Source organism: Pogona vitticeps, chromosome 5 (assembly GCF_051106095.1).
Source record: "Pogona vitticeps strain Pit_001003342236 chromosome 5, PviZW2.1, whole genome shotgun sequence".
Taxonomy (NCBI): domain Eukaryota; kingdom Metazoa; phylum Chordata; class Lepidosauria; order Squamata; family Agamidae; genus Pogona; species Pogona vitticeps.
Genome location: NC_135787.1, coordinates 18,036,022 through 18,062,887, shown reverse-complemented (window position 1 = coordinate 18,062,887; position 26,866 = coordinate 18,036,022). Strand labels below are relative to the sequence as shown.

At 39.9% G+C, this 26,866-nt stretch overlaps 1 protein-coding gene across 34 annotated transcripts in view; it reads right to left on the bottom strand.

The window, feature by feature from the left end:
* PDLIM5 (PDZ and LIM domain 5) overlaps positions 1 to 26,866 on the bottom strand; it is a 139,404-nt gene that overhangs the window by 70,848 nt on the left and 41,690 nt on the right. For 22 of the 34 annotated variants that reach the window (XR_013545787.1, XR_013545789.1, XR_013545788.1 and 19 more), the window contains exons 4-5: positions 4,479 to 4,521; positions 2,138 to 2,577 (exon numbers count right to left, since the gene is read on the bottom strand). Coding sequence is in view for 31 of the 34 variants with exons in the window: in XM_073001916.2 (XP_072858017.2) it covers positions 2,138 to 2,577; positions 4,479 to 4,521 (483 nt within the window). In the remaining 3 variants the exon portion in view is untranslated. The remainder of the gene's footprint in view (positions 1 to 2,137; positions 2,578 to 4,478; positions 4,522 to 26,866) is intronic. The other 12 variants (XM_073001924.2, XM_073001927.2, XM_078394589.1 and 9 more) reach the window with 2 other exon arrangements.

Here is a 26,866-nt window from a genome sequence, read left to right as displayed (position 1 = left end):
GCCACTACTCATGTACATGGATGTTATCAGCATGTGCATGGAAACACCAAAATAAACAAATGAGTAAGAAATCTCCAGAAAAAACAGTCCTAAGGACAGAGGGAGCACAATGAGGATAATATGAACTTGGTGGCCAGAAAATGCTGTCTGTGGAGGTTGGGCATGGATAAAAACCAGAGAGAGAGAGAGAGAAGATTATGGAGCATGCCTGCATGAAAATACAGAGCAGTAGTACTCTACACTGCAACACTTTGTTGTATGAGCCACACTGTAACACTCTGTTGCATATTCTACTTGCTTTATATAGAACTTAATATACCTTGTCTACAAAAGTCAGGGACATGTCACTTGTTGCCAAAACGTTGTCAGTGAAAGCCAGGGACATGCCATTGCATATTCCAACATTTTCTCTTTTTCTCAGGGATGTCCGGAAACCATTGTTTTTCTAAAGAAGCTTAGGTATCTCTAATACTGAACTCTAAGCAAACTTGAATCAGAAATACTTAGATGTAACACAGACACCTGCAACGACTCGCTGTTTGTGTAACAAGCAATGTAAGTAGTAATTACAAATTACTTTTTAATTGTGCTGGATAACAGTTAAGCTTCTTTTAAACAGTGTTTCTTTTAAACAGTGTTTCAGAACAGTTTTTGTGGGTTTTTCGGGCTCTTTGGCCGTGTTCTGAAGGTTGTTCTTCCTAATGTTTCGCCAGTATCTGTGGCCGGCATCTTCAGAGGATAGCACTCTGTGCTCTGGTCAGAGGAATGCTGTCCTCTGAAGATGCCAGCCACAGAGACTGGTGAAATGTTAGGAAGAACAACCTTCAGAACACGGCCAAAGAGCCCGAAAAACCCACAACAACCATTAGATCCCAGCCATGAAAGCCTTCGCGAAGTGTTTCAGAACATTTTTCCTGGCAATTTTCAGGCTTTATGCCATTAACATATCAATCCTAAGTGGCAAGTGAAATATTCTTTTGTCTTTCATGCAAGAAAAAAAAAAGTATTGTGGCATCTTTGAAACTAACAGATTTATTTCAGGGTGAGTTCTTGAGACACATGTAATCAAGCTATCAATAGTATGGATGCTGTTAGCCTGATTCCTTGTGTCTCAAAAATTGGGCAGACTCAAATTTATATTCTCCAGGTGTAACAGAGAAGGGCACAGATTAAAATCAAGAAGAAAAGGGAAAAAATGGAGGAAGCCTGGAAGAAGAAATAAACTGCAATCCATGAAAACACATACAGTACTGAAACAGACACTGGCCTCCAGGGTGCCATCAAAGGTCTTTTTTCATCCTTACTAAAACAGACTAAGAGCTACTTCCCTTCAAACTGTTGCAATGGAAGATACGTAGTACATTTTGTAAGTACTGTACCATAGGACCTCCATATCCAATGGGGATTGGTTCCAAACTTCTCCGTGGATACTGAAAACCATGGATAATAGTGAACACTATAGAGTGAGAGCATGGTAAAAGAAAAAATATTTATTTTCACAAGCATTACCATAACTGGCCACTAGAAGGTGCAAGAGACCGTACTATTGGATATATTCTTCACTAACACATATTCATAGCACAGTCTCTGGCTCCTTCTAGTGGCCAGTTCTGGTAATAAATGTGAAAATAGTTTTTTGTTTGTATTTTTTTCTTTTAATGTTTTTAATTTTTTCAGATTTTACGTGGATCAGTGGATACTGATCCTGTGAATAAGGGAGTCCTACTGTATTTCCAAAGTGTAATATCAGAAATTGGCACTAGAGAGAACCAGAGAGTATTTCCCTGTATTTTTTCTGGCCTGATTGTAAGCACTAGGAAAGACACAACAAACTAATTTTGTGATTAGAGGAATCCGGCTATCATGAAGTAATTAGTAATGCTAGCTTGTTTTTAAAAATATGTAATGTTTTCAGCTCTTACTGTAATCCCCTAAACTCTCAGAAGGAAAGTTATGGCAGTTCAAGGGACATAAAACAAAACTATGATTATTAATTATACAGAATTAGCCCAAATAGTTTTTCATAAACAGCTACCCTGCCCCAGGAAATTATTATTCCCCAGAGTAGAAAAACAAATAAATAAATTGCCTTGGAAAAAAATGGAAAAAAATAAAAAGGTACCCTGAATCCACCTACCCATTTTGCTCTTTATTGTCACCCTCATTTTCTCTGACTCCTCTTCGTTGCCCCTCTGCCAATTCCTGCGCATTTTCGTTGGAAGGGGTGTTCAAGGATGCATTGTGTGTGGGCTGCCATGGGACATTAACTGCAGGTTTAGCCGCGCTCAGCACAGGTGAACGCTGGTCAGCATGAGATCTGGCATTAGCATGCAGTCCAGAGGCAGTGAATGGGGGAGGCGTGACAGTGGCCAGCGGTGTCGGGGAAGCATGTGATGAAAAACCTGCATGGGCTGGAGTGAAGGCAGATGATGGCGATGGAATGGAAGTGACCTTGGAGGATGACACAGCCCCAAACGGCCTTGGGGCCTTATTGAAGGCCACGTTGCCTGTGGGTGAAACTTTGGGTGCGACTGCAGATGCAATGGGCACAGGCTTAACTAGCTCCTTAGGCTCTACCTATGTGGAATAAAAACACAAAAATACACAAGAAAGCCACACACACACACAGGTAAATGGCATGCAACATATTGTAATCTACACAGTGTCATCTTGAAACACAAACTGATGCTGTGTTACAACAATAGAGCTTTGCCTATAAACTACAGTGGGGTCTTGACTTAAGAACGGCTCGAGTTAAGAACATTTTGACTTAAGAACCACTCTCATAGGAAAATATTGACTTGACTTACATACTTAGATTTGAGTTATGAACTGAAAAAAACCCACGTGGGAGGCAGGGAAAGTGCAAAACGTGAACTTTCAGTTAACTGTTGGCCAGTGAAAAGGGTGCCTGTCTGCTTCCTCACTCCTCCCAGCGTTTAGAGAGTGGATTGGGAGACATTCTTCAGACTGCCTGGTACTGTACTGCCTGGACTGTATTTTCCCTGCCTTCCCTGAACCTTTCTTGACCTAAGAAAAAAAGAAACAAAATATCCCCCTCTAGTGGTCGAAGGCAGAATAGTAGCTTCCCATTAGTTTCTATGGACGGAAAAGAGCAGATACGGATCAAATGGTTGTCAATGCATTCCTATGGGAAATGCAGATTTGACCTGAGAACTTTTTGACTTGAGAACCGCCTTCCACTACGGATTAAGTTCTCAAGTCAAGACCCCATTGTAATTACACACAAGGCATGCATTATTGAAGGGATAAAATTATTCGTGCACAAGCTGGACATTCCGAAGATCTCAAGATGACCTTGGCCAAAAAGTTTCACAATTGGGGCGAGCAATTAAGAAGAAAAGTAGACTCAACCAGTGCAACAGATAGATGAAGAACAGAAAGTATAAACCTCATAATAAAATATGAGTAAGGTAAGTGGACAGCTCTGAAGAACCTTTTCATGAAATTCATACACCCAACAAATTCTGGATTTGTGTTTCTCGAACAACTACTCTCTAGGATACATGCCAACCTCTTTTGGAAATCACATAAGTTTCAAAAGGAGTTTGATGTATCAGCAGGCCTCTGCTGCTGAAATGGGCAGAAGAATTTAAGAATTCTACTAGATACATACAAACTATTGGCTTCCCATGAAGCAAGTTTTCACATTTTATTCTTCATCTCTAATATAAAAAGCAGCCAGCAATGAGACAGAAATTTCTAGCCTCACAGTACTTTTTCCAGCATTGCTATAATTATTAACATTCCTTCATTTATTTTAGTGTTTTGTTTTTGGAGGGGGTTTGGGGGGGGCTTTCTTGGTGGATTTCAGAAATGAGGCATACAAATATCCTTCACCACAATCATTACCACCAACAGCATTCTGTAGTGCAAAATCTGTTGAGGCTAAATGCAAAAGTAATTAGAGTGTTTAGCCCTGATACAGTGACTTCACAGTTCTGTCACTGCTGACATCTGAAGAGCAATTAAGTCTGAAGACAACAGCCTCCTAAAGGTGCGGGGTGCCCCGTATGAATAAGAACCCTGTAAAATGAAGGTTCTAATTCACACAGAGTCCTCAGAGATACAGAAGGCTCTCTCCTTCAATCCCTTGCCCTCCATGCATACAGGATGATGGGTATGACAACACCCATGGGTACAGTATTAAGCAGAACTAAGTATTACACCAGCTTCTGAGCAACTAAACTAGCATCTGGTTATGGCAAAGCAGACATACTGAACCTTAAAATGAGCTAAAGAAGGCAGACTTAAGTTTGTGGAGGCTGAAGCAAAGTAGGGCTTTTCAAAAACAAACAAACACCTGATTTGTTAAATTTAGAGTGGGGAGGAGAACAGCCTGTTGCACTGGAGGAGCTATTCAAATAACAGTAGATGTCAAGAAAAAGCTTTCAAAAAGGTGGAGTTAAGTGATACAGGCGTATGTAAATAACTGGATCATAAGAAAAACACCTTACCTGCTGCACAGGAACAGGATCAGGTTTCGGTGCTGCAGGTGCTCTGAAAGAGATAGAAAAGAAACAGGCCATGTCAATTCTAACAGAATATATATAATCTCTCCAGTAGCAACAGTTCAGTTGCTCCGGAAAAAAAAAGAAGTTTGAGAGGACAATGCAATCAAAGTTAAGCCTTCTGAGACTGCATTAAGTACATGGTTAACTAGTCAAATCTCCATGACCCCAGTGAGCCCACTGAGTTTCATAGCTGTTAGTTCCTTTAGATTTCAAAATCTCTCTGCAAAATACAGTACACTAAATAAATTTCTTAATTTAATATTTCAGTGGGAAACCAGATGAATCCCACCACTGAACAAGAACTGCTGCAGACAGTATTGAATATGTAGCCTAATTATTTCATGTGTAAGTTACAAAGACAAAACAGCATCTCCAACAAACTGATTAACAGAAACCACACCATTTGCACATTGATAGAATGATAGCTCATAAATTCATTTATTTATTAAATTTATACCGTGCCCATCTAGACTGCAGTCTACTCTGGCCAGCTAAAGGAAAGCTGTCTATATTATCTCATCAAGCCAGTATGTTTTCTTCTTGAGAGATATTAGTATTACATGCACATACAGCTGCCACTGAATTGCACCTAAGAGAAATCCAAGAATAACTTGCATGCTGCTGCTGGAGCAAAACTCTTAGCAGCTACTTTCAGATGTAACATTAAACCATAGTTTAGTGTTACAAAACGAGTCTATCCCCTTGTCACTTGTTGCTGCAGCAACAAGTTCAGACGTTTTCAGCTTCCTTTAGATTAGACTAACCACGGTGCGTCATCTGAAACTTTAGTTTGTGATAATAAGCCAGCTTCCTAAAGTATCTCACCAAGATTAGAAATAATTCTGCAGAGCATTTCCTCTTCACTACTGAATTCATGCTAATTAACAGTATGAGAAATAAGAGCAAGCAGTGTTTCTGCCTTATTTATAAAATGTATTTTTCTCCCAAGTTCACAAGACTTGTAATGGTTGAGACTAAATGGCTTTAATGCTGATAATTTATTTTCTTGAAGGAGAAAAGAAAAACCAAGGTAAAAAAATAAACAAAGCTTAAATATGTAGAAAGCCTTAATTGCAGATACACCTAACCTTAAGAACTGCTGGAGAGCCCAGTGGTTAACAGGCTGCAGAGCCAGAGGTTGGGAGTTTCATTTCCCACTGCATCTCCTTGACAAGGGCTGTACTCAATGATCCATAGGTTCCTTCCAGTCCTGCAGTTCTAAGATTATCATTATTATATTTTCATAAAAGCTAAAATCATATTATTGATGCATTGGAAAAATCCTACTAGTTAAGAAGTCATCAGTTGTATTCCTTATCACATACCAGATGAATGACATTGGACCAGTACATACAATAGGATTCTAGTAATTCATAATTATGCAGTCAAGTTGATTTCAACCTATACATAGGCATCCTTCAGTCTCGAGAGACTATGGTAACATGCTCTGAATCGAGGAGTGTCCTCTCCAGAGCATGAAGCCCGGGTAAGGTAATATGGAGGATAGGCTGTTACCCAAGCAGCAGATCCCCCCTCTCCACATTGCTGAAATGGTCCAATGGAAAGACAAGAGCCAATACAACTGGTTCCAGCAATGTCGCAGGAGTTGGCAGAATGACACATGCTGCCTTCGGGACTCCAGCTCCGGATTTTGCCTCGAGGTTAACTCCTGAAGCCTTTTCCATGAGTGGATATAGCCACAAGGCAGTGGAGGTTTGAAATCAGAGTTTTCTTTCTCCTTCTCTCTTTCTTTCAACCTATAGTTGTATATAAAAATGATAGTGTCTTTTGACAGTGCTGTCACAATAGAACTAGGAATGTCGAAACTAATATTTTGATATCTAATTATTTGCCTGGATATCTGTAAATCCCTTTATTTTCCAACTGCCCTAAAATGTCTTCTACAGCTAAATGGAATGCTTCAAATTAACATTTTTGTCTTTGACATCATTGGAATGAATACACATTGTTCAGAACCTTTTGTGTGCAGCTTTCTGTTCAATTAAAGCTTGCTTCCTATCCTTGCTCCCCAGCACACTGAATATATCAAATTATAATGGACAATAAGAACTATACTTTTGTCCATGTGCACACTGATCAGGTTCTGTGTTAGAGTAATCACGGGGTCAAAAGGAAGAACAAAGAAAGGGAAAGCCATAAAAAACATTGTGGTCCTCACTATGAACAAAACTGCTTTATAGCACACAAAATAGATTTGTTTTCTTCTTCCTTCACGACTGCTAAATATTATTTGCCTATTCCAAAACTGTTGTTATCTGGCATCAAGTCTCTTCTGACAAAGGGCAACCCATAATTATAGAATTAAAGGAGCATAATTTCTAAGAGACTGCTATTAAATGTAAAAAGCTGGGAGGTAGAGAATGCTTCTGGATAAGTTCTGGGAAACGTGGCAATATTTGCTTTAAAGTACTTTTATGTTTTGGATCAATCCAATCCATTTAAAATGGTTAACAGATTCCTCCCCCAACATATTTCATTTTACATTTTGTGGTTCAAAATAACTATTGAAAGAGTCTTGAAATGTGCTAATCACTTAGTCACATTAGGGTGTAAAGACAGTCTTTCCCAATGTGTGCACTGCAATATTTGGGTGCACCGTTGTGCCTCCCGAGGGGTGCCATGGGAAAGGGAAGGGAACACACAGCAAAATCCCTGCTCCCAAGCCACAGCTCCTTTGCAGTGTGCGGTGGTTTTGATCCCAGCCACCTCCCTGGGCTTCATTGCTCTTGCCTTGCCTGGCTGGGGCTGGTGTCGCCCCAGCTGCTCACTGAGGGGAGGGGCGTATCCTGGCTGCCCTTGGAGCTTCCTGTCTCAGACCCCACCCAGCCACAACTCTGTGGACTGTGAATCAGCAGGCCATAGAAAGTGGGGCTGGTGGGAGGAAGGCACCCCCCACACACGTACACCACTATTGTCTCCACTCTCATAAAAGGTGGCTCGGGCCAGCTCCACATCCCTTCACCTACCTCCCACAGCAGGTGAAGGGACCAAGCTGCCAGGGATGGGGATGGTTAGGGGCAAGAGCTGCCCTTTCTGGATTTGCTTCCTTGAGAGGTGCTGTGGTCTGGAGGCTGTGTATGTAGCTATAGTCTACATACATTTTTTAAAAAACCTTTTTTTCACTTCCTCTGCCTTCTGCTGAGCATGGGAAGTGATTAATTTGCCAATATCTTGAAGTGGTTTGCTTATTGAGAGAGAGAGAGAGAGAGAGAGAGAAAGAGAGGGAGTTTCCTGTCTTATTAATGGAATTTTATGTGAGGCTCCAGATCATGTCCTCTGTTGTGTAACTCTCCTGTTGTCTCCCCCCCACCCCCAGTTTCGTTCTCCTTCTTACCACAGAAAATCTGTCTAAGTGGAAAATATTTAATTTTTGCATAGAGTCTTTGGGTTGGCAGAAATAGGAACTGCCTATTTGGAAGTGCCCACAAAGAAAGTGAGACCATAAATTTACCTCAAATAATCCCAGCATTCTGTGCAGCCATGTTAGAAAATGAAACAACATGTTATTTCATTAGAGGAAATCTAGACCAGAAAACTCTTTATTCATTACATTCTTTCTTCATTTGAGTTTTTTTCCTTGTTTCAGACACAGAAATAAGTTATAATACACATGGCAAGTTACCAAGCAATCTAGACATTTTTGCGTTGTGTCCAAACTGTAATATTTTATGTAATAGTAACAACTTGCATTGGAAAATAAATATTAAAAATAAAAGGAAGGAAAGAAGGAAAAGGGAAAGACTCATACAGAACAGTGGCTAGAGAGCTGTACATCAGATCTGGATTTCGCTTGGGTATGAAAACGTGTGGTTTGGACAATGAACGGAGACTGAGCAAAGTAAATAATTAAGAAGTTAAGTTAATGAAGAGAATGCCAGGATGAGGGGAAAAAAACAAGTCTGAAGGAAGAAGTGATACATAAGAAACTAACAAGTGAAGTCAGATGATGAAGAGGATAATACACTTGGAAAAAAGTAATTGCTGAAAAATTAACAAATGCCAGAATCCTACTAGCATTTGCTTAATTTGCCACAGCTAATTGTGGCTAATTGAAATGATACCAGGTATCATCTCAGTCAAGTGTCTGGTCACTTGCCTGATTGTGCAACTAAGACAAACTCCAGCACCTTGTTAATTCACCACATTAACCACAGCAAGTTATGCAAACCTTACACAAACATTCTATAGGATTCTTGCCAATAATATTGTGCCAGAAAAAAGACCAATTTTGAAAAAAAACACAACCACAACATATTGAAACATTGTTTCCTATACTCCATGTGATTCCAATATAGTTACACTACATTTTTGCATCCCCTTTCATAAGTAACAATATTTGTACTACTAAAATTTAAAATTGCACATAGCAACATATTTATGAATAAATAATTTCTCTTGTCGTACTCACTACTTAGCTGACCCTCTATTTTCTTATCATTATTGACTAATGGGCAAGAGCTAGAATCAAATGCAGTTCCTGGTTCATAAAATGCCTTAACTGTCTACAGTTAGAGGGACAGAGGGAGGAAAAGAGGGAGGAAAATAGTAAGCATATGAGTAACTGGAAACTGACAGTCAGCAGATGTTTTATTAGAAAAGGTGCAACAAGAACATGTACCAGAACAAAAAAAAGTTGATGACATTTTTATTGCAGGAAGTCAACAATGATTCTAATATAAAAATTAGTACAGTAGAAGTATTTTAGTAGCTGAGCCAAAGGAAAGTAGCAGATGATAAATATTGTCATGCTAAAGCACAGAGTTCCAGCAAAGCAGCTTTTCTGCCCTCTACATGTGCTTTTAAAATAATCCCAATATGCTCTAGAAATGAAACTGAGATGATGAACAAGATAAATGTCAGGCTTATATTGCACTTGTTACTTATGTGCATCGTTCTTATTTCAAGCACTAAATGAATGGGGCAAGTTTAGAAGGAGAAATCTTTTTTCACTGATTTCATGTGGTCAGAACTTTTCAGTGTAAAACACAAAGGGTGAAAAATGCCTTAAGAGTAATAATTCAAGACACTGCATAGTAGACCCTTGATGAATGTCTGCATGTACAGTATATACAACTAGAAAAGGACAGTACATCACTATGATAAGCTACAGTAGCCACTAAAACTCCTTTTTGGACTCTGACTGCCCATCTCTCTTGAAGCTGTTGACTGATATACTATGATGTCACTGCAGGGAAAGGGAACCTGGGATTACAGAACTGAGTGTTTAGTGGGTTACCAAAGAACTAAACATTTGACATCCAGGGTTCTCAAGAGTAGATTTCAGTAAACTGAACCTCATCATCACTAGCCTTCTGAATGCTCCTACTGGTAAAAAAGTGTGGAGCAGCATCAGAGACATTCACACTTGCTGCTCTTGTATATGAGGGGGCACCAAATTGCTTTGTAAACCACACTGATGTATGCTAAATAATAGGGATAATGTAAGGAGTATAAAGCCAGGGAACAAACTTCTGTAACAATAAGAAAAATCAATTATTTCCCATTGCATGCTTTCACGTAACAAATTATGTTCATATATGGGCGGGGGGGTGACCCATTGGTCTAATTAATATATTGTTAAAACATCCCTAATTGAGCATTCCACTCACAGAGAGGTTTAGGGAACCAATCGGGCCTTCACTGTCAGTACTGTCATGAGCCATGCTCCAAATGAAAGCAATGAGATTGTTTGATTTAAGGTAGAAGAAGTAGAAAGAATATATATCTGATGATGTCTACACTTTAACAGAAGTGGAGAAAGAAGCTGGAGGTTGGAAAGTAAACTATCTTTTCCACATCTGTTATGTGATTTGGATGCTCTGTGATAAGCTATCTTCCCATTTGGTGAACACAGAAACATGGAAGATGCAATAAAATGGAAAAAAAAGAAAGAAGGTATGGCTCTGAGGCAAAAGCTGGAAAACCATTTCAGATTCCTAACCTTCAGTTTTGTGCTGAGCTTACAAACATATTAAGTTCCTAAAGGATACCACCAATAATAATAATAATAATAATAATAATAATAATAATAATAATAATAATAATAATAATAATAATAATAATAATAATAATAATAATAATAATAATAATAATAATAAGGCAGTTTAGAACCAGAGATTGCTTCTGATTCATTTGAAGGACAATACAGGCATGCTTTAACTTGAATGAATATATCTGCTTATAGCTTAGAACTCGGCACATTATTTAGACCTACAACAGCTCAACCAGGCTTACTCGCTTTATTTATTTATTCAATTTGTATCCCGCTCCCATTAGTATCACAGCACTACTCTGGGTGGATTATAACATATGAAATAGAAAACAAAAATTAAAATAGAGATATTAAAACCATGTCACAGAAAATTTCAGTGTGACAGCTGAGATCCTAATGCAACCTTTGTGGTTAAAAGGAAAATGTGCCCCTATCTCAGAGTAAAAGAAGCCACGATGAAAATGTGACAAATGGCTTCTAGATTAAGAGCTACTTCAGTTTTAGATCAATACAGTTAAAAAATTGCCACACTGTGAAAATCCATTCTCAGTATTCCATTTCATAAAGATATTAACATCTCTTGCTCACTTAAATTTCTGTGGAATGCTGTATTGGCTGACTATGCAAAGACTGGAGATCTGCAGGCCAAGTGATGTAAGCAAACAATGAGAATATGGGTTGCAACCAGACAAGTCTATTTTCAGGAACAAGGAGTAACAAACTAATTCCCTTCCATTTTCAGACCTGTTCCTAAGCTAGTTATCATGTCTCTTGCAAAGGTTATGTTACTGAGTCCAGGGAACCATGCCAACACATTCCCTTGGGCAGTACACATGATGATACCTATCTGGAGAAGATTCCCTCTTGGCCTTCCTTTACCATTCTTGCTGCCTTGTACGTTTTTCAGTGTGAGAGCTGTCACTACCATTTAGATCTTCCTTAAAAGGAGCACCACACATTTAAGCAGTGAAATTCTGGTTAAGCTTCCTTTCAACAGGAATAAAAAGGAGCTGGGGTAGGAATTTGCTTCCTTCAACCTTCCAAGAAAAAAAAACTTTATCTCAATACCAAGTTACCCTAGGATTAAAAAAAAGGAGTAGGGCAGCAAATTTTAGCTTCTGGTTAAGGAAATAAGCATAACTGTGAAGTTAACTGAATTATGTTCCATCAAGTCAATTCTCACTTGTAGTTTTCTAGGACTGGAATACTAAAAAGTGGTTTAGCATTCCCTTCTTATGGGGCTGCGGGGCTGGGGCTGTGTAGCTTGCCCAAGCCTACACAGATTGGCACTTCTGCTAGGAGGCATAGCAGGGAATCCAAAATCCTAACCTCTGTGTAGCCAGAAACCTAACTCACTAAGCTATCCAGCCTGCTGTATTGCAAAGTTGTACCCTCTCTTGAATGCAGAAAGAATATTATATCAAGGAGGAGACAGGTGCCAGCCATTGGCCAAAGAAACAATGACCAGAATCCTGCCTGCCCACTCCCTTTTAATGAGAACAGTTGACTCCAACTTCCAGTAGCTCTGGGACTACAGAAGAGAAAGGGATCATGCTCTGGGCCCGTCCATTGCAGGAGTGAGGAAGGGTGAACGATCATGGGTGGATATTTTAGTATTTTATATTGTTGTCTGTTATTCATGAGCCACCTTGAGAATAATTCAGTTGCAATGTGAAGAATATACCTTCAAATTCTTAGAAATTTTATTACAACACAATAAAAAGTACTGCTTAGTACTGGCAGTGATTAAATGCAATCACAGCCTAAAATTCCGATCTATTCAAGTTGACAGGATCTTGTTTCTTAGCTCAACCAAGGGCATTCAGCTTAACTGCAATGTTTTGATTGGTACCAAGCAGCTATTTTTAAAAAAAACCAGTGCCAACAAAACTAAATGTCACCAGAGATCATGCCACTGCCCAAAGCATCTGTATTATTTTAAGAAGTTATGATAAATGCTGGCCAAACTGACATTGTTTCCTTTTGTCATATTCTCCCTTTCCCAATGGACAGAGCTTAAAATAAAATGTACAAGGACAATGGTACCACCTTGTGAAGGCTGCTCAGAAAATTCCAATGCCAACTGAATAGGAACGCCACACAAAGGAGACTATGCAGCACCAAGACAGCTTGACAAATATCTCCAAACTGAGAGCAACGAGGGTGAAGGAATCACAGCAGATTTGGTAGGGTTTTGAAGTGCCGACACATGGTTGCTCAGCTCCATTCAATGAAAGCAGCAGTTGTAATGGTGGATAAATACTTCCCCTCCCCTATGCATGCCTGCACTCCTATTCATAATTAGTAATAACGTGTGCCTCTGGATTGTCAGAAAGTACACAGTCAAAAGAAACCTAGAGACTGGTATAGCCAACCGACCTCCTTGGGTGGAAGCCAAAACGTAGGAATACAGAGAAAATTGTGCCTTTCGGATTGTGACTTTTAAGATAAAATTAAACCAATATGTGTTTACAGTATTAGTTTAAGGAAACAAAATCCAGAGCTGTACCTGGCCTGAGGGAGTCAGAGAGGTGGTTGTAGAGATATGTGACTCTTGAGAAGATTGTCACCTGTGGCTGGCCAGCACATTCTGCTGTTTGATGCAGAGCACCTGATAAAACCCCTTGCCTCCACTTCAATTCAATGCATATCAATTACAAAGACCAAATACTGTAGGTTACTTGGTCACCTCTGGCAAAATTAAAACAATGTTTTAACCCACCAATGTTTATCCCTTCCTTTGGCAGCAAAACACAACAGGAACACTAAATAGCAAATTTCCCTTTCATGACATCTAGAACTACCTGACAGAAATAGTTGCCTAATTATACCCAATGATAGGGCCGGCTTGTTTTCATAGCCCTAACGTTCTCCTCATCACTTGAATGCCCAAAAAAAACCTGCAAAAGTCTCCCTGGGATTTCTAAATTAGGTGGTCTGAGAAACTCACTTCTGCTAGATCTGAACAGGTTGAGTACTATACATTCATTTTGTAAATTGGATCTACTCCACTTGAAAAACAAAGCAAAAGCAAAGCAAAACAACAAAAAAATCCACTATAACAGATTAAGCTATTGTTAACAATTTTGGCATAAAGGAAAAGATGGGGAGGTAAAAGATCTGACAGATTTTCCAAAGACATAGTTGTGTTAGTTTGTTTCAGCAAACTGGCAAAAGAAGAAAAAAAAATGGGTGGCTGATAAATTATTGTAGCACTTCAAAAACTAGCACTTTTATTCCAGTGTGAGCTTTAGTTAATCAAAGTCCATGAAAGTGTCTGAAAAACTGGACTTTGATCCACTAAAGCTCTCCCTGAAATAAAATTGTGAGTCTTTAAAGCAACTTCCCTGGATTCTAGCCATTAAATTACATGCATGCACGGCTGTAAATTGTAACACTGTAGCAAGTTACCAAAATCCAGAAAGATCAACTCAAGTTTCATATCTTGGTTTGCAACGGCAACATTGAATAATTTAAAAATGTTATTTAAGGTAGCCACATCAGAACTCCTAAAACAACCACATTAATCACAAAAGTGAAAAAAGAAAACTGAACAGGCCCAAAACTTGTTCTAGGCTAAATACAGAATAGTCCTTATGCCTAAACTTGCTCAAATTGTCTTTTGATCAAGTTTCTGAAAGTTCAGCTCTGATTCATTCCTGGTACATGTTCTACTGAATACTGCAGTAATAAAGAAGTGGTCAAGAAGCTACAACTGAAGAATGTAGGTAGAAGAGAAAAATCCCGGGAGCAAAATACTTTACCAGATGATGATGTCCAATTATAGGAATATTGCACAAAAGCAGACACGCCAAAGCTTGTACTACAACCTCATGACACACAAGTCTCTCTTCTCTTTCCAGACTGGCCTTCTCTTTCTACAAAGTCAAGTACATTACAAAGTTCTAAACAACAGGAGAAATGGTTTTCATTGAACAGTAGAACAAACACGTTGCTTATGAAAAGTCCCAGACCAGATTACCAATATCTCCAGTAAAAATCCTCAACCCATTTTTTGACTAATACACAGCAATGGTTTCCAGATTTGGGGAAATGTGTGAATATATGTAGCCAATTCAATTAATGTTTCTATTTGCATATAATACAGCAACACAGGGAGACTCACAGACGAACATTAAAAGCATTAAAGGCACCAGGATGCCTCAGAGCAATTCTAGAATTGCAATGATTAGAGATTCTGGACATAATGGACAGACAGGAAGTTCCTTTTCCACATCCACCCAATATCTTGATTTCTGTACACTGTGCATTAAAGTTAGAGATTTGTACCCATTACATTTTGTTTTTATCAGTAATTTAACATAATCTGAAAACAAGAATACAAGATGTGGTATTTCATCTACATTTCACTCCATTTTATTCTGTGTCTTTATGTCTGACAAAGTGGATATGTCCACAAAAGCTTACACTAAAATATAATAATTTTTTAAGGTGCCACATGTTTTTGCCTTGTTTTGTTTTGTTTCTTTGGATTTTGCCTGACAAAGCCTGTTTCTGTTATTTTCCTCCACGATCCTGCCAAGCCAATAAAATAGAGGGGAGAGGGAAAGGGAAGACAGAATAATAAAAGTTGTATGACAGCAACACACGCTCCCTCTTCAGCTGCTACTGCTCTTTTCAAAAGTGAATTCCAGATGAATCAATGTCAATCAGCAGGAAAATAAAGAGTGCTACTGTATTAGGATGTCAGGTGAATTAGTCTTTGCGTCACTGCAATATGTCTGGTGGCTAAATACGGGAACAGAATAGCTTTGGGACGGCTAATCCAGATTCCACAGATCCTGGAGAGGAGATATTTTCACTTCATAATAGGAAGTAGTCTCGCCTGACTGTGAAAGAGAACTGGGGCATTGCTATGCGGTTGCCATGGGTCAGCACGATTCAATTCTAAATGACTCAATAAGGATGTTACATATTGAGAGATTTGTTAGTGGGAAGCACTTTTGGCATTGGGGGAAGGGTTGAAACATTCTTTAGAAGAAAGGGAAGAACTTAGTAAATAAAGCCCTGGACAGAAATGAATGGCTCGACTGTGCAGAGATGTCAGGAAAATGTTAGGTTTTTTAAAAAATGAATGGTCAGAACTGTATAACTTACATACACCAGTATACAGTAAGAACAATGGCATAAATCACTGGAGCAAATTGTGTCTAGTTAAGGAACTGACAGTCATATTCCTTCCTGCACACCAGCTGCATGATTTGACATATGATCAGGAATATAAGTAATGGCTCCTTTGCTAGAGGTCATTTGTCAATGTGAGGTATGCCACTGCACTTTTGCCAGTATACCAAGCAACAGGATTCTGGCCAGCATTTGCTACTACTTAATGTAAAGAATATAGCAAGTGAACGGTAACCAAAGTCATAGAATTGGTATAGCATTTTGAAGTCTGTTCAAGAAAGACATGGTGTGTTGTGTGTGCACAGGCACACTTGCATACATTTAAAAAAACCACATGGCCCGTTAAAATCAGGATTGGGCAAACTATAGTTCTCAGCTCCACTGGGTGGGGGCAAAAAAAAAGGTAGCCTGCACCTCTTTCAAGTCTTGAGGAGTACTCATTTGCCTTTTATATAAGCTGCACACATGTCTGCACTATGCACACTGCAAAATGCCAACTGTTCAAAAGGAAAGTGAATTTTAGTAAACAATTCCTATGAGAAAGTAGGAGGTGTCTAAAAAATCCACAAAAAGCGCAAAAAGAGTTTCCACACAGGTTGATGAGGAGGATGAGGAGAACAAACACTCAGAATGAGATCAGAATTCTAAGAGAAGTTAAAAACAACAAAAGGAAGTTTTTACCTATGCTCTAAGTAAGAAGAGTTAAGCAGGAGTTACATTGTATGAAAAGGATGGAAACATGCTGACAGGTGACCTAAGATAAAATGCTTAACACTTCTTTCACTCCATCATCTTCCAATAGAAAAATACTGTTTAACCTAGCACAAGCAGATCAAGTAAGCAGTAGGAAGACTGCTGTCCAGGATAGGTAAAAGGTGGTACTGGAACACATAGTTACTTTACATAAATTCAAGTCTCTAGAAGCAGACAAACTGCAAATCTTTGAAACTCTTGGAGAGAAGTCCTGAAAACTGGAAGTAGGCAAATGTTTCTCCCTTACTTCAAAGTGAGAGGGTTCAGAAAACTACAGTGGGGTCTCGACTTGAGAACTTAATCCGTATTGGAAGGCGGTTCTCAAGTCAAAAAGTCTGTAAGTCAAGTCTCCATTGACCTACAGTGCATTGAAAACCGATTAATCCCGTAACAGGCCGTTTTTGTTCCATTTTGGTTTTTTTCTGGTCTGTAAGTCAAATCTCAGTCTGCAAGTCAAACCTAAATTTTGCGGCCAGAGAAGTCTGTAACTCAAAAAGTCTGTAAGTCAAGCCGTCTGTAAGTCAAGGGTCCACTGTACCAATGAGTTAACTTGACATCAATACCAGAAAAAAATTGATGACAGATAATTCAGCGTTCAGTTCATAACCATTTCAAAAAGCTCATGTTGGCATATAAAATGATTCTCTCTCTCTCTCTCTCTCTCTCTGATAGTAACAAGTTTGCAGATCAGAGGAATGCTTTGAATGTAGTATATTGTGATTTCAGCAAGGGTTTTGACAAGGTTCCCCATGATATTCTTGTGGCTGCTCTGGTAAAATATGGGCTAAACAGTACTACTGTTCAGCACATTTGCAGACTGAGGGATTGTGCGCAATGGTTCCTAATCATGCTGAAGGAGATAGACAAATGGGATAATAATATAAGAATAATCTTAGAATGGCAGAGCTGGATCATCTAGTCCAGCCCCTATCAAGGAGGCACAAGTGGGTATTTGAACTCCCAACTGCCGGCTCTGCATCCAGATGCCTACATCACTAAGCTATCCTGTTATAGGCTTCTCTCCTGGACCCAATGTTGTTCCCCATCTTTATAAATGACCTGGATGAAAGAGTACACAGGACAATCATCAAATCTGTGGGTGACACCAAACTTTAAGGTAGTTAATGTTTCTGAAGATACAATCAGGATTCAAGATGATCTTAACAGATTGATTAACTGAGACAAAGCAAAAGAAATTTCTAAAGGGGAAAATGTAAAATGATACGGGGGGGGATCAGATGCTCAATACAAGATTAATAACACCTGGTTTGGAAGTACGTGTGAAAAGGCTCCAGGTAGATCAGAAGCTGAAAAGGAGTTAGTGTGATGCAGCAGCAAGATAAGCTAATACAATTCTAGACTGTATAGTGTCCAGTTCAAGGAAAGTAAAAGCACCTTGCTTCAATTTGACATCATACGTAATACTGAGTCCATGTTAGGGCACTACAGTGTAAAAAGGATATCAACAAGCTGGATAGGGAGGATGACCATAATGACAAGTCTGGAATTCAAGTCTTAGGACAAATAGTTGGGGAAGTTAGTTATATTTTTCCTGGGTAAGTGAGATGACAGCCATCTTCAAATATTTGTCACATGGAAGATGAAACAAACTTGTTTTATGCAGCTCCAAAAGATAAGACCCAGATCAAAGGATTAAAGCTACAAGAAATAATATCAGTTGCAACATGCTTTATGTTTTTGTAAATGATGAGTATTGTAGAAGGCATTATGTGCCAAGGGGGGAAGTTAAACCCAACTGAAACCAAGAACTGTGCACTTTGCATTTATTTAATATGTTGGGCATTCTGAAACATAGCAAATTCTACAAAATTGCATTCAGCTGGGAAACTAATTGGCATCTACTTCAGCTTGCATCTCAAAAGAGCTGCAGTATCTATTGGCAAAATACCCACCAGAATGAAAAAAGAAATAAATAAAGCCAGTTAGCTGTCTAAACACAGTGCTAACTAACATTTTAACCTACTTTTGGCATCAAGATAAAAGAGCCCAGTGAGTTCAGTGATAAAATAAATCCAGTTTCTGAATCAAAACTGGTGGAGGCAAGGGAGGATCCAGCAACAATAGCTTTACAGTAAGCATAAGGCAAAATAGCTTTCAAGAAACATTGCGCTAGGAACACTGCAACTAATCATAGCATAAACACAACTACTTCAAAGCAAGTTCCTCTGACATAGATGTAGATCATCTATGAAAACAGAATTAAAGCATCCCTACATTTGCCAACTCAAGCGATGTAAACTAATGGGAGAATTGTTATCTGAATTTCAGCCAGATTATTCAGCTTTACCTAACATAAATTGGTTGTGAACTGCTGTATTCTCCTGACCAGCTATTAATCATTACTGTCAATTTTGGCTGAATGGATTAGACGTTTTGAAAACACTAATCCTGAAACTCAAGTTTTATTGAGTGGTCTGGTGGTCCAGATAGGCGGGGTATAAATCAAATCAAATCAAATCAAATCAAATCAAATCAAATCAAATCAAATCAATCAATCAATCAATCAATCAATCAATCAATCAATCAATCAATCAATCAATCAATCAATCAATCAATCAATCAATCAATCAATCAATCAATCAATAAAGACGATGATGATCCAACTACCTGCTAATAAGGTGTCATTGTCAAAGTTCACAAATGAAAATTCTCATCCTAATATCAAGGAACATACCTGTACCTCTAAGCATCCCAATCATGCACTCAATGTATCCTTTCCAGAGTTCCAAAGAGCCCTAAACACCTCTGCACGGGTGCATTTCTCACATATCTAAATATTACTCCTTCTCTTTGTGGGTTGTTTTTTGTAAAGCGAAGCTGCAATGTGCTGAGTGTGAGTTAAAAGCTAAGGCCTAGATCCAACGACTAGTCCCAAGCAGGGGCTATGGAACGAATCAGTAAATGGTAAGTCATTTATTTATGTAAAGCCCACTGATTCTCTTGTCTACTTACATCAATCCCAGTCTAGTCTTATTTAGACATACAACTGGATTTAGGCTTATATTTTCCCCTCTCATGAAGGCAGATTTTTAAAATGTGTTATGAGGGGTTCTGGCAAAGCACATCTTCACACAGTACATCATTAAACTATGAAACTTGCAACAATGGGATGTAGTGAGGGAATATGAATATGGGTGGCCATTGTCCTAATAGACAATGAAAGGTAAGTTTTGATGATGGAGAATAAAGTTGTTAATAGATACTGTACTACTTCTATTGACTATACATCACCTCCAGTATCAAAGGCAGTTATGAAGAACATGAGCAGGAAAGGTTGCTATCACACTTGCATTCCATTTGTGGATATTTACAAGTACAGTGGTGCCCTGCATAGTGACGTTAATCCGTTCCAGGATTAACGTCACTATCCGGATTCGTTGCTATGCGGAGGGGAAACGTTCCTATTGGGGAAAAACTCACCGGTAAGCGAAGATTCCCCCATCCGGCCGCCATTTCGCTGCCCGGTAAGCGAGGGCAGGGTGCGAAAACGCTGTGGGTGGCCATTTTCTGCATCCGGCAGCCATTTTGGAACCGCCGATCAGCTGTTTTTAGATCATCGCAATGCAATTTTCGCCCACTGGAATCATCGCAATGCGATCGCATTGCGTTGCTATGTGGATTTGTCATTAAACGGTGCACTTGTTAAGCGAGGTACCACTGTACCTGGTCAGCCATTATATGAATGACACACAGAGCTGTATGGGCATCTGCTCTTATCTACTATGGCTGTTTAGATACTTGGAACTTCCTCTGGAGCTTTTGGAGAGGCTCCTCAAGGGAAAATCTGTTGTTGTGAAGTCACATTCCTGAAAGATGTACCATAACCTACCCAAACACAACTAACATTTCCCTGTAGCGTGCAAAACACACAAACAAATATTTACTCTGTTTTAGGGCACATTTTCAGCACATATAGGATCTGGCATGCATGCTATGAGCTGAGACGTCTGGAAATACATAGTGGATGAAAGCCACTGTGTTACATGTGTTCTGCAGACAGAAAAATTTCACAACACTATTGTTTAATATCCATAGAACCTCTTGCTCACAAAGATGTAATTTCTGTGGTTAAGATCTTGTAAACATAGGAATTCATGGGGAGAAGTAATGTTGAAGAAATGTATGGTCTTGGACAGGCATAAAATACTACACAGCCAAAGATTCATTTCATACTACAGTAATCCTAGACAGAAGAATGCACAAAGGAAATTCTCAGAATAACAAAGAGGAATAACTTCTCTTCCAAATCAGAACCCAAAGTTACAAAAAGCAGAGAAAAACTAAAGACAATCCAGTCCTTTAAGTCACAGGTGATTGATTCAGTTTTTCCACAGAATTTTCATCAAGCTGCTTAAAAATGCCCCATTAAAGCTCTAGATAAACAAAGAGCAACTTCACAGTTTACAATTTGGCTGGAAATGAAAGAGAAAAAGCAGACAGAAACAAGACCCACATTCTTATCAAGGCACTCTTTAGCTTCTTATTCCCCAATAAAAAGGGAGATAACATAAAGCAAAGACTCAAATCAAGAAAAAGGGACACTTATTAATAGTTTTAAAAAATATTCATCTCAAAAAGCCTTTTCCTTAAGGATATCCTTGCTTTTTTGTTTCCCTAAGCTGTTCTACATTCCAAGCTAACAATAATAAATAAACTAAAAGACCTGTTTTTAGAAAACTGGGTTCACACCTGCCACTTTTCCTATCTGCAGATGTTTCTTTCAGACTAGTAATGCTTTGCTTCCTTGGGAAAGAAAAGGGAACAAAAGGAAACTATCTATCCCCTGGTGATCTCTGGCACCTTACATGCAAAGAAAACACAAGGTCACAGAAGAGGGACATAAAGACATAACTGTGTTGCATTAGACTGAAGATCTACCTAAGTCAGCATCCTGTTTTGCACTGCAGTCAACATTATACCTTCCAGAGCCTTTCGAGCTGGGTGGCACACAATAGTTCACTCCCGTTTCTGTTCTCCAGCAAATATTATTCATGTGCATCCACTTAGTCCAAGGCATAATGATTCGTAGCCACTAATTTCTTTAACCTTCATGAATTTGTCCAATTCTTTTTTTTAAATGTCATCTTAGCACATTAGGATCCACACAGTTTGTGAAAGTCAATTCCTTAGATTACATATGCTTTGTCTGTTGCCCACCATTCAGCTTCTTTGAATACTCCCTGATTCTAAGATTATAAGAAAAGAAGACTTCTCTCCATTCACTATGTGTGTGTGTGTTTAGTCGTTTAGTCGTGTCCGACTCTTCGTGACCCCATGGACCAGAGCACGCCAGGCCCTCCTGTCTTCTACTGCCTCCCGGAGTTGTGTCAGGTTCATGTTGGTTGCTTCGCAGACACTGTCCAGCCATCTCATCCTCGGTCGTCCCCTTCTCCTCTTGCCATCACACCTTCCTAACATCAAGGTTTTTTCCAAGGACTCTTTTCTTCTCATGAGATGGCCAAAGTACTGGAGCCTCAGTTTCAGGATCTGTCCTTCAAGTGAGCATTCAGGGTTGATTTCCTTTAGAACTGATAGGTTTGTTCTCCTTGCAGTCCAGGGGATTCTCAAGAGCCTCCTCCAGCACCACAATTCAAAGGCATCAATTCTTCGGCGGTCTGCTTTCTTTATGGTCCAGCTCTCACTTCCATACATCACGACAGGAAAAACCATAGCTTTGACTATTCGGACTTTTGTTGGCAAGGTGATGTCTCTGCTTTTCAAGATGCTGTCAAGATTTGTCATCGCCTTCCTCCCAAGAAGAAGGCGCCTTTTAATTTCAGGGCTGCTGTCTCCATCTGCAGTGATCATGGAGCCCAGGAAAATAAAATCTGTCACTGCCTCCATATCTTCCCTTTCTATTTCCCAGGAGGTGATGGGACCAGTGGCCATGATCTTAGTTTTTTTGATGTTGAGTTTCAGACCGTTTTTTGCACTCTCCTCTTTCACTCTCATTACAAGGTTCTTTAATTCCTCCTCACTTTCTGCCATCAGAGTGGTATCATCTGCATATCGGAGGTTGTTGATATTTCTTCCGGCAATCTTAATTCCGGCTTGGGTTTCCTCCAGTCCAGCCTTCCGCATGATGTATTCTGCATATAAGTTAAATAAGCTGGGGGACAATATACAGCCTTGCCGTACTCCTTTCCCAATTTTGAACCACTCAGTTGTTCCATGACCAGTTCTAACTGTTGCTTCCTGTCCCACATATAGGTTTCTCAGGAGACAGATAAAGTGGTCAGGCACTCCCATTTCTTTAAGAACTTGCCATAGTTTGCTGTGGTCCACACAGTCAAAGGCTTTCGCATAGTCAATGAAGCAGAAGTAGATATTTTTCTGGAACTCTCTGGCTTTCTCTATAATCCAGCGCAAGTTAGCAATTTGGTCTCGAGTTCCTCTGCCTCTTCGGAATCCAGCTTGTACTTCTGGGAGTTCTCGGTCCACATACTGCTGAAGCCTACCTTGGAGGATTTTGAGCATAACCTTGCTAGCGTGCGAAATGAGTGCAATTGTACGGTAGTTGGAGCATTCTTTGGCACTGCCTTTCTTTGGGATTGGGATGTAGACTGATCTTTTCCAATCCTCTGGCCACTGTTGAGTTTTCCAAACTTGCTGGCATATTGAATGTAGCACCTTAACAGCATCATCTTTCAAGATTTTAAATAGTTCAACTGGAATGCCATCACCTCCACTGGCCTTGTTGTTAGCCAGGCTTTCTAAGGCCCACTTGACTTCACTCTCCAGGATGTCTGGCTCAAGGTCAACAACTACATTGTCTGGGTTGTCCGGGATATCCAAATCTTTCTGATATAATTCCTCTGTGTATTCTTGCCACCTCTTCTTGACGTCTTCTGCTTCTGTTAGGTCCCTCCCGTTTTTGTCTTTTATCATGTTCATCTTTGCGCAAAATGTTCCTCTAATATCTCCAATTTTCCTGAACAGATCTCTGGTTTTCCCTTTTCTGTTATCTCCTTCTGTTATCTCCTTCATGGATTGCTGCCTTGTCGTGGCGAAGGGGCTTGAGTAACTCAGAGAAGCTATGGGCTATGCCGTGCAGGGACACCCAAGACGGACAGGACATAGTGGAGAGTTCTGACTAAACGCAATCCACCTGGAGTAGGAAATGGCAAGCCACTCCAGTATCTTTGCCAAGAATGCCCCATGATCAGAAACAAAAGGCTAAAAGATATGACGCTGGAAGATGGGCCCCTCAGGTCGGAAGGCGTCCAACATGCTACTGAGGAAGAGCGGAGGACAAGTACAAGTAGCTCCAGAGCTAATGAAGTGGTTGGGCCAAAGCCGAAAGGACGCTCAGCTGTGGACGTGCCTGGAAGTGAAAGGAAAATCCAATGCTGCAAAGAAGAATACTGCATAGGGACCTGGAATGTAAGATCTATGAGCCTTGGGAAGCTGGAGGTGGTCAAACAGGAGATGGCAAGAATAAACATCGACATCCTGGGCATCAGTGAACTAAAATGGACAGGAATGGGCGAATTCAGCTCAGATGATTATCATATCTACTATTGTGGGCAAGAATCCCGTAGAAGGAATGGAGTAGCCCTCATAGTCAACAAAAGAGTGGGAAAAGCTGTAATGGGATACAATCTCAAAAATGATAGAATGATGTCAATACGAATCCAAGGCAGACCATTCAACATCACAATAATCCAAGTTTATGCACCAACCAGCATTGCTGAGGAGACTGAAATTGAACAATTCTATGAAGATTTACAACACCTTCTAGAACTGACACCAAAGAAAGATGTTCTTCTCATTCTAGGGGACTGGAATGCTAAAGTAGGGAGCCAAGAGATAAAAGGAACAACAGGGAAGTTTGGCCTTGGAGTTCAGAACGAAGCAGGGCAAAGGCTAATAGAGTTTTGTCAAGAGAATAAGCTGGTCATCACAAACACTCTTTTCCAACAACACAAGAGGCGACTCTATACATGGAAATCACCAGATGGGCAATATCGAAATCAGATTGATTATATTCTCTGCAGCCAAAGATGGAGAAGCTCTATACAGTCAGCAAAAACAAGACCTGGAGCTGACTGCGGTTCTGATCATCAGCTTCTTATAGCAAAATTCAAGCTTAGACTGAAGAGATTAGGAAAAACCACTGGGCCACTCAGGTATAATCTAAACCGAATCCCTTATGAATACACAGTGGAAGTAAAGAACAGATTTAAGGAACTAGATTTGGTGGACAGAGTGCCTGAAGAACTTTGGATAGAGGCTCGTAACATTGTCCAGGAGGCAGCAACGAAAACCATCCCAAAGAAAAGGAAATGCAAGAAAGCAAAGTGGCTGTCCAACGAGGCCTTAGAAATAGCAGAGAGGAGAAGGGAAGCAAAATGCAAGGGAGATAGGGAAAGTTACAGAAACTTGAATGCAGACTTCCAAAGAATAGCAAGGAGAGACAAGAGGGCCTTCTTAAATGAACAATCCATTCACTATACCATGCATATTTTCACAAACCTCTGCCGTATCCCTCCCTTCACTTCCCTTTTTAATATCCCCAAATGATATCAAATTCCCCATGTTGATGGGACAAAAAGGGGTGTGTGTTTGATGTTACAGTTTTCAGTTCCTTATTCTTTCAATGACATGTCTTCGCAAATGAAACAGAGTATTCCATTCAATCCTGTTTGAAATAGAGGTACCATTTAGCAATTCTTTTTCCAGTAGGTTACAAAATAATTTAAGTATGGGCTGAATGGCTGGAGCTGACATTTATCACACACAAAAAAAGTCTGGTTTCTATCTGTTCTCATGGGAAATAAGAACATAAGAGAAAAATCAAATACTGAAGAGCAAAATTCCTACCAAGACATTGGGGAGGCTGGATTACAATACCTACTGACCTACTGATAAACATGTCTATTGACATATTTGTAACCTTAACCAGACTACATATATCCAAGGATGTGAACAAACAAAACTATCCCATTCACCAAACAAGTAATTTAATGTGGAATTTGGAAGTGAATTGACAGAAAAGGATCCCAAGAAGACTTCTACCATTGTATATATACTTCCTATCATCTCAACACTGGCCACCCGTTTGCTCTTTCCCCTCTTGAGTTCCCCTCTCGTCAGCCTGATATTTGCAAGGCCTCTGGATAGAGAACATAACAATGCTGTGTGCTGCCAACACCTGACACACTTCTGATGTTGATAAAGATAGTCTTCCTAACTGCTGCAGCTGCTGAAAACGTTATCAGCAGGCCTTGCCACTTTCAAAATGTCATGCTTAGGAGAACAAACCACTTAAAACAATGTACTGCACATGATTTTTTTTGTTTTTTAATGGATGAGTGACGGACTATATCTAACAAAGAACAGGAGATGTTTAAAAGCATTAACGTGAATACATCCTTCTGGTAGATCTACTGCCCCTAATTGCACTTGCATCCCTTGTGAGTTTTCAGGCATACATCGTACAGTTATTCAAGTGTTTTGTAAGTCAGAGAATATTAAAAGCTCTCTTAAGTAGAGATAGGGACGACCTTCAGTTTGGAGGTTTGTGCTGGTTTGTACACAGGGTAAGGGGCGCCACACATTCCCTTTATTTATTTTTATTTATTTATTCCCTTTTCCCACCTCCCTGGCCAATGGCCCATTCTCCAGTTAGAGCGTGCTCCTCTCCTCTTCCTTTCTGGCTGTTTGACCAGTCCCTGGCAAGAGCACGGGTTTGCTTGTCCTGCCTCCTTGTATGAATGGGTGATCAGTCAAGCAGGTGGGGCAGAGAAGCCCCTAGAGTGGACCCTCTACTTACGGAATTAATCCATATTGGAATGGTGGCTGCAGGTCGAAAAGTCTGTAGGTCAAGTCTCCATTGACCTACAATGCATTGAAAACCGATTAATCCCGTAACAGGCCGTTTTTGTTCCATTTTGTTTTTTTTCTGGTCTGTAGGTTGATTCTCCGGCTGCAAGTCAAACCTAAATTACAGAGAAGTCTGTAACTCGAAAAGTCTGTAAGTCGAGCTGTCTGTAAGTCGAGGGTCCATTGTACTTCTACTGGAGATTGGGTTAAACAGCTGAAGAGGAAGGGGAGGGGAGGAACACCAGCTGGTGAGTGGAAGATCCAGCCAGAGAGATGGGGGAACGGAATGTGCAGCACCTGTGGTGCCATGCATATGCACAAACCTCCGAACTGAGTCTCGTGCCCATCTCTACGCTTATCATTTTATATATTGTAAAAAAAGGGTGCCTGAGCAGGGGGACCCTGACCTGTGTATGGTTTGTTTCATGTTGAATTCTACAGGGACAAGCTTATAATCAGGGCACAGATATAGAGACTGTGGGCCAGCGGTTACATGTAGGGAGGGGCAAAATACCAAGCCTCTTTCATGCACACAATACACTGAAATGTTTCTGGATTCCCACATGTTTTTATA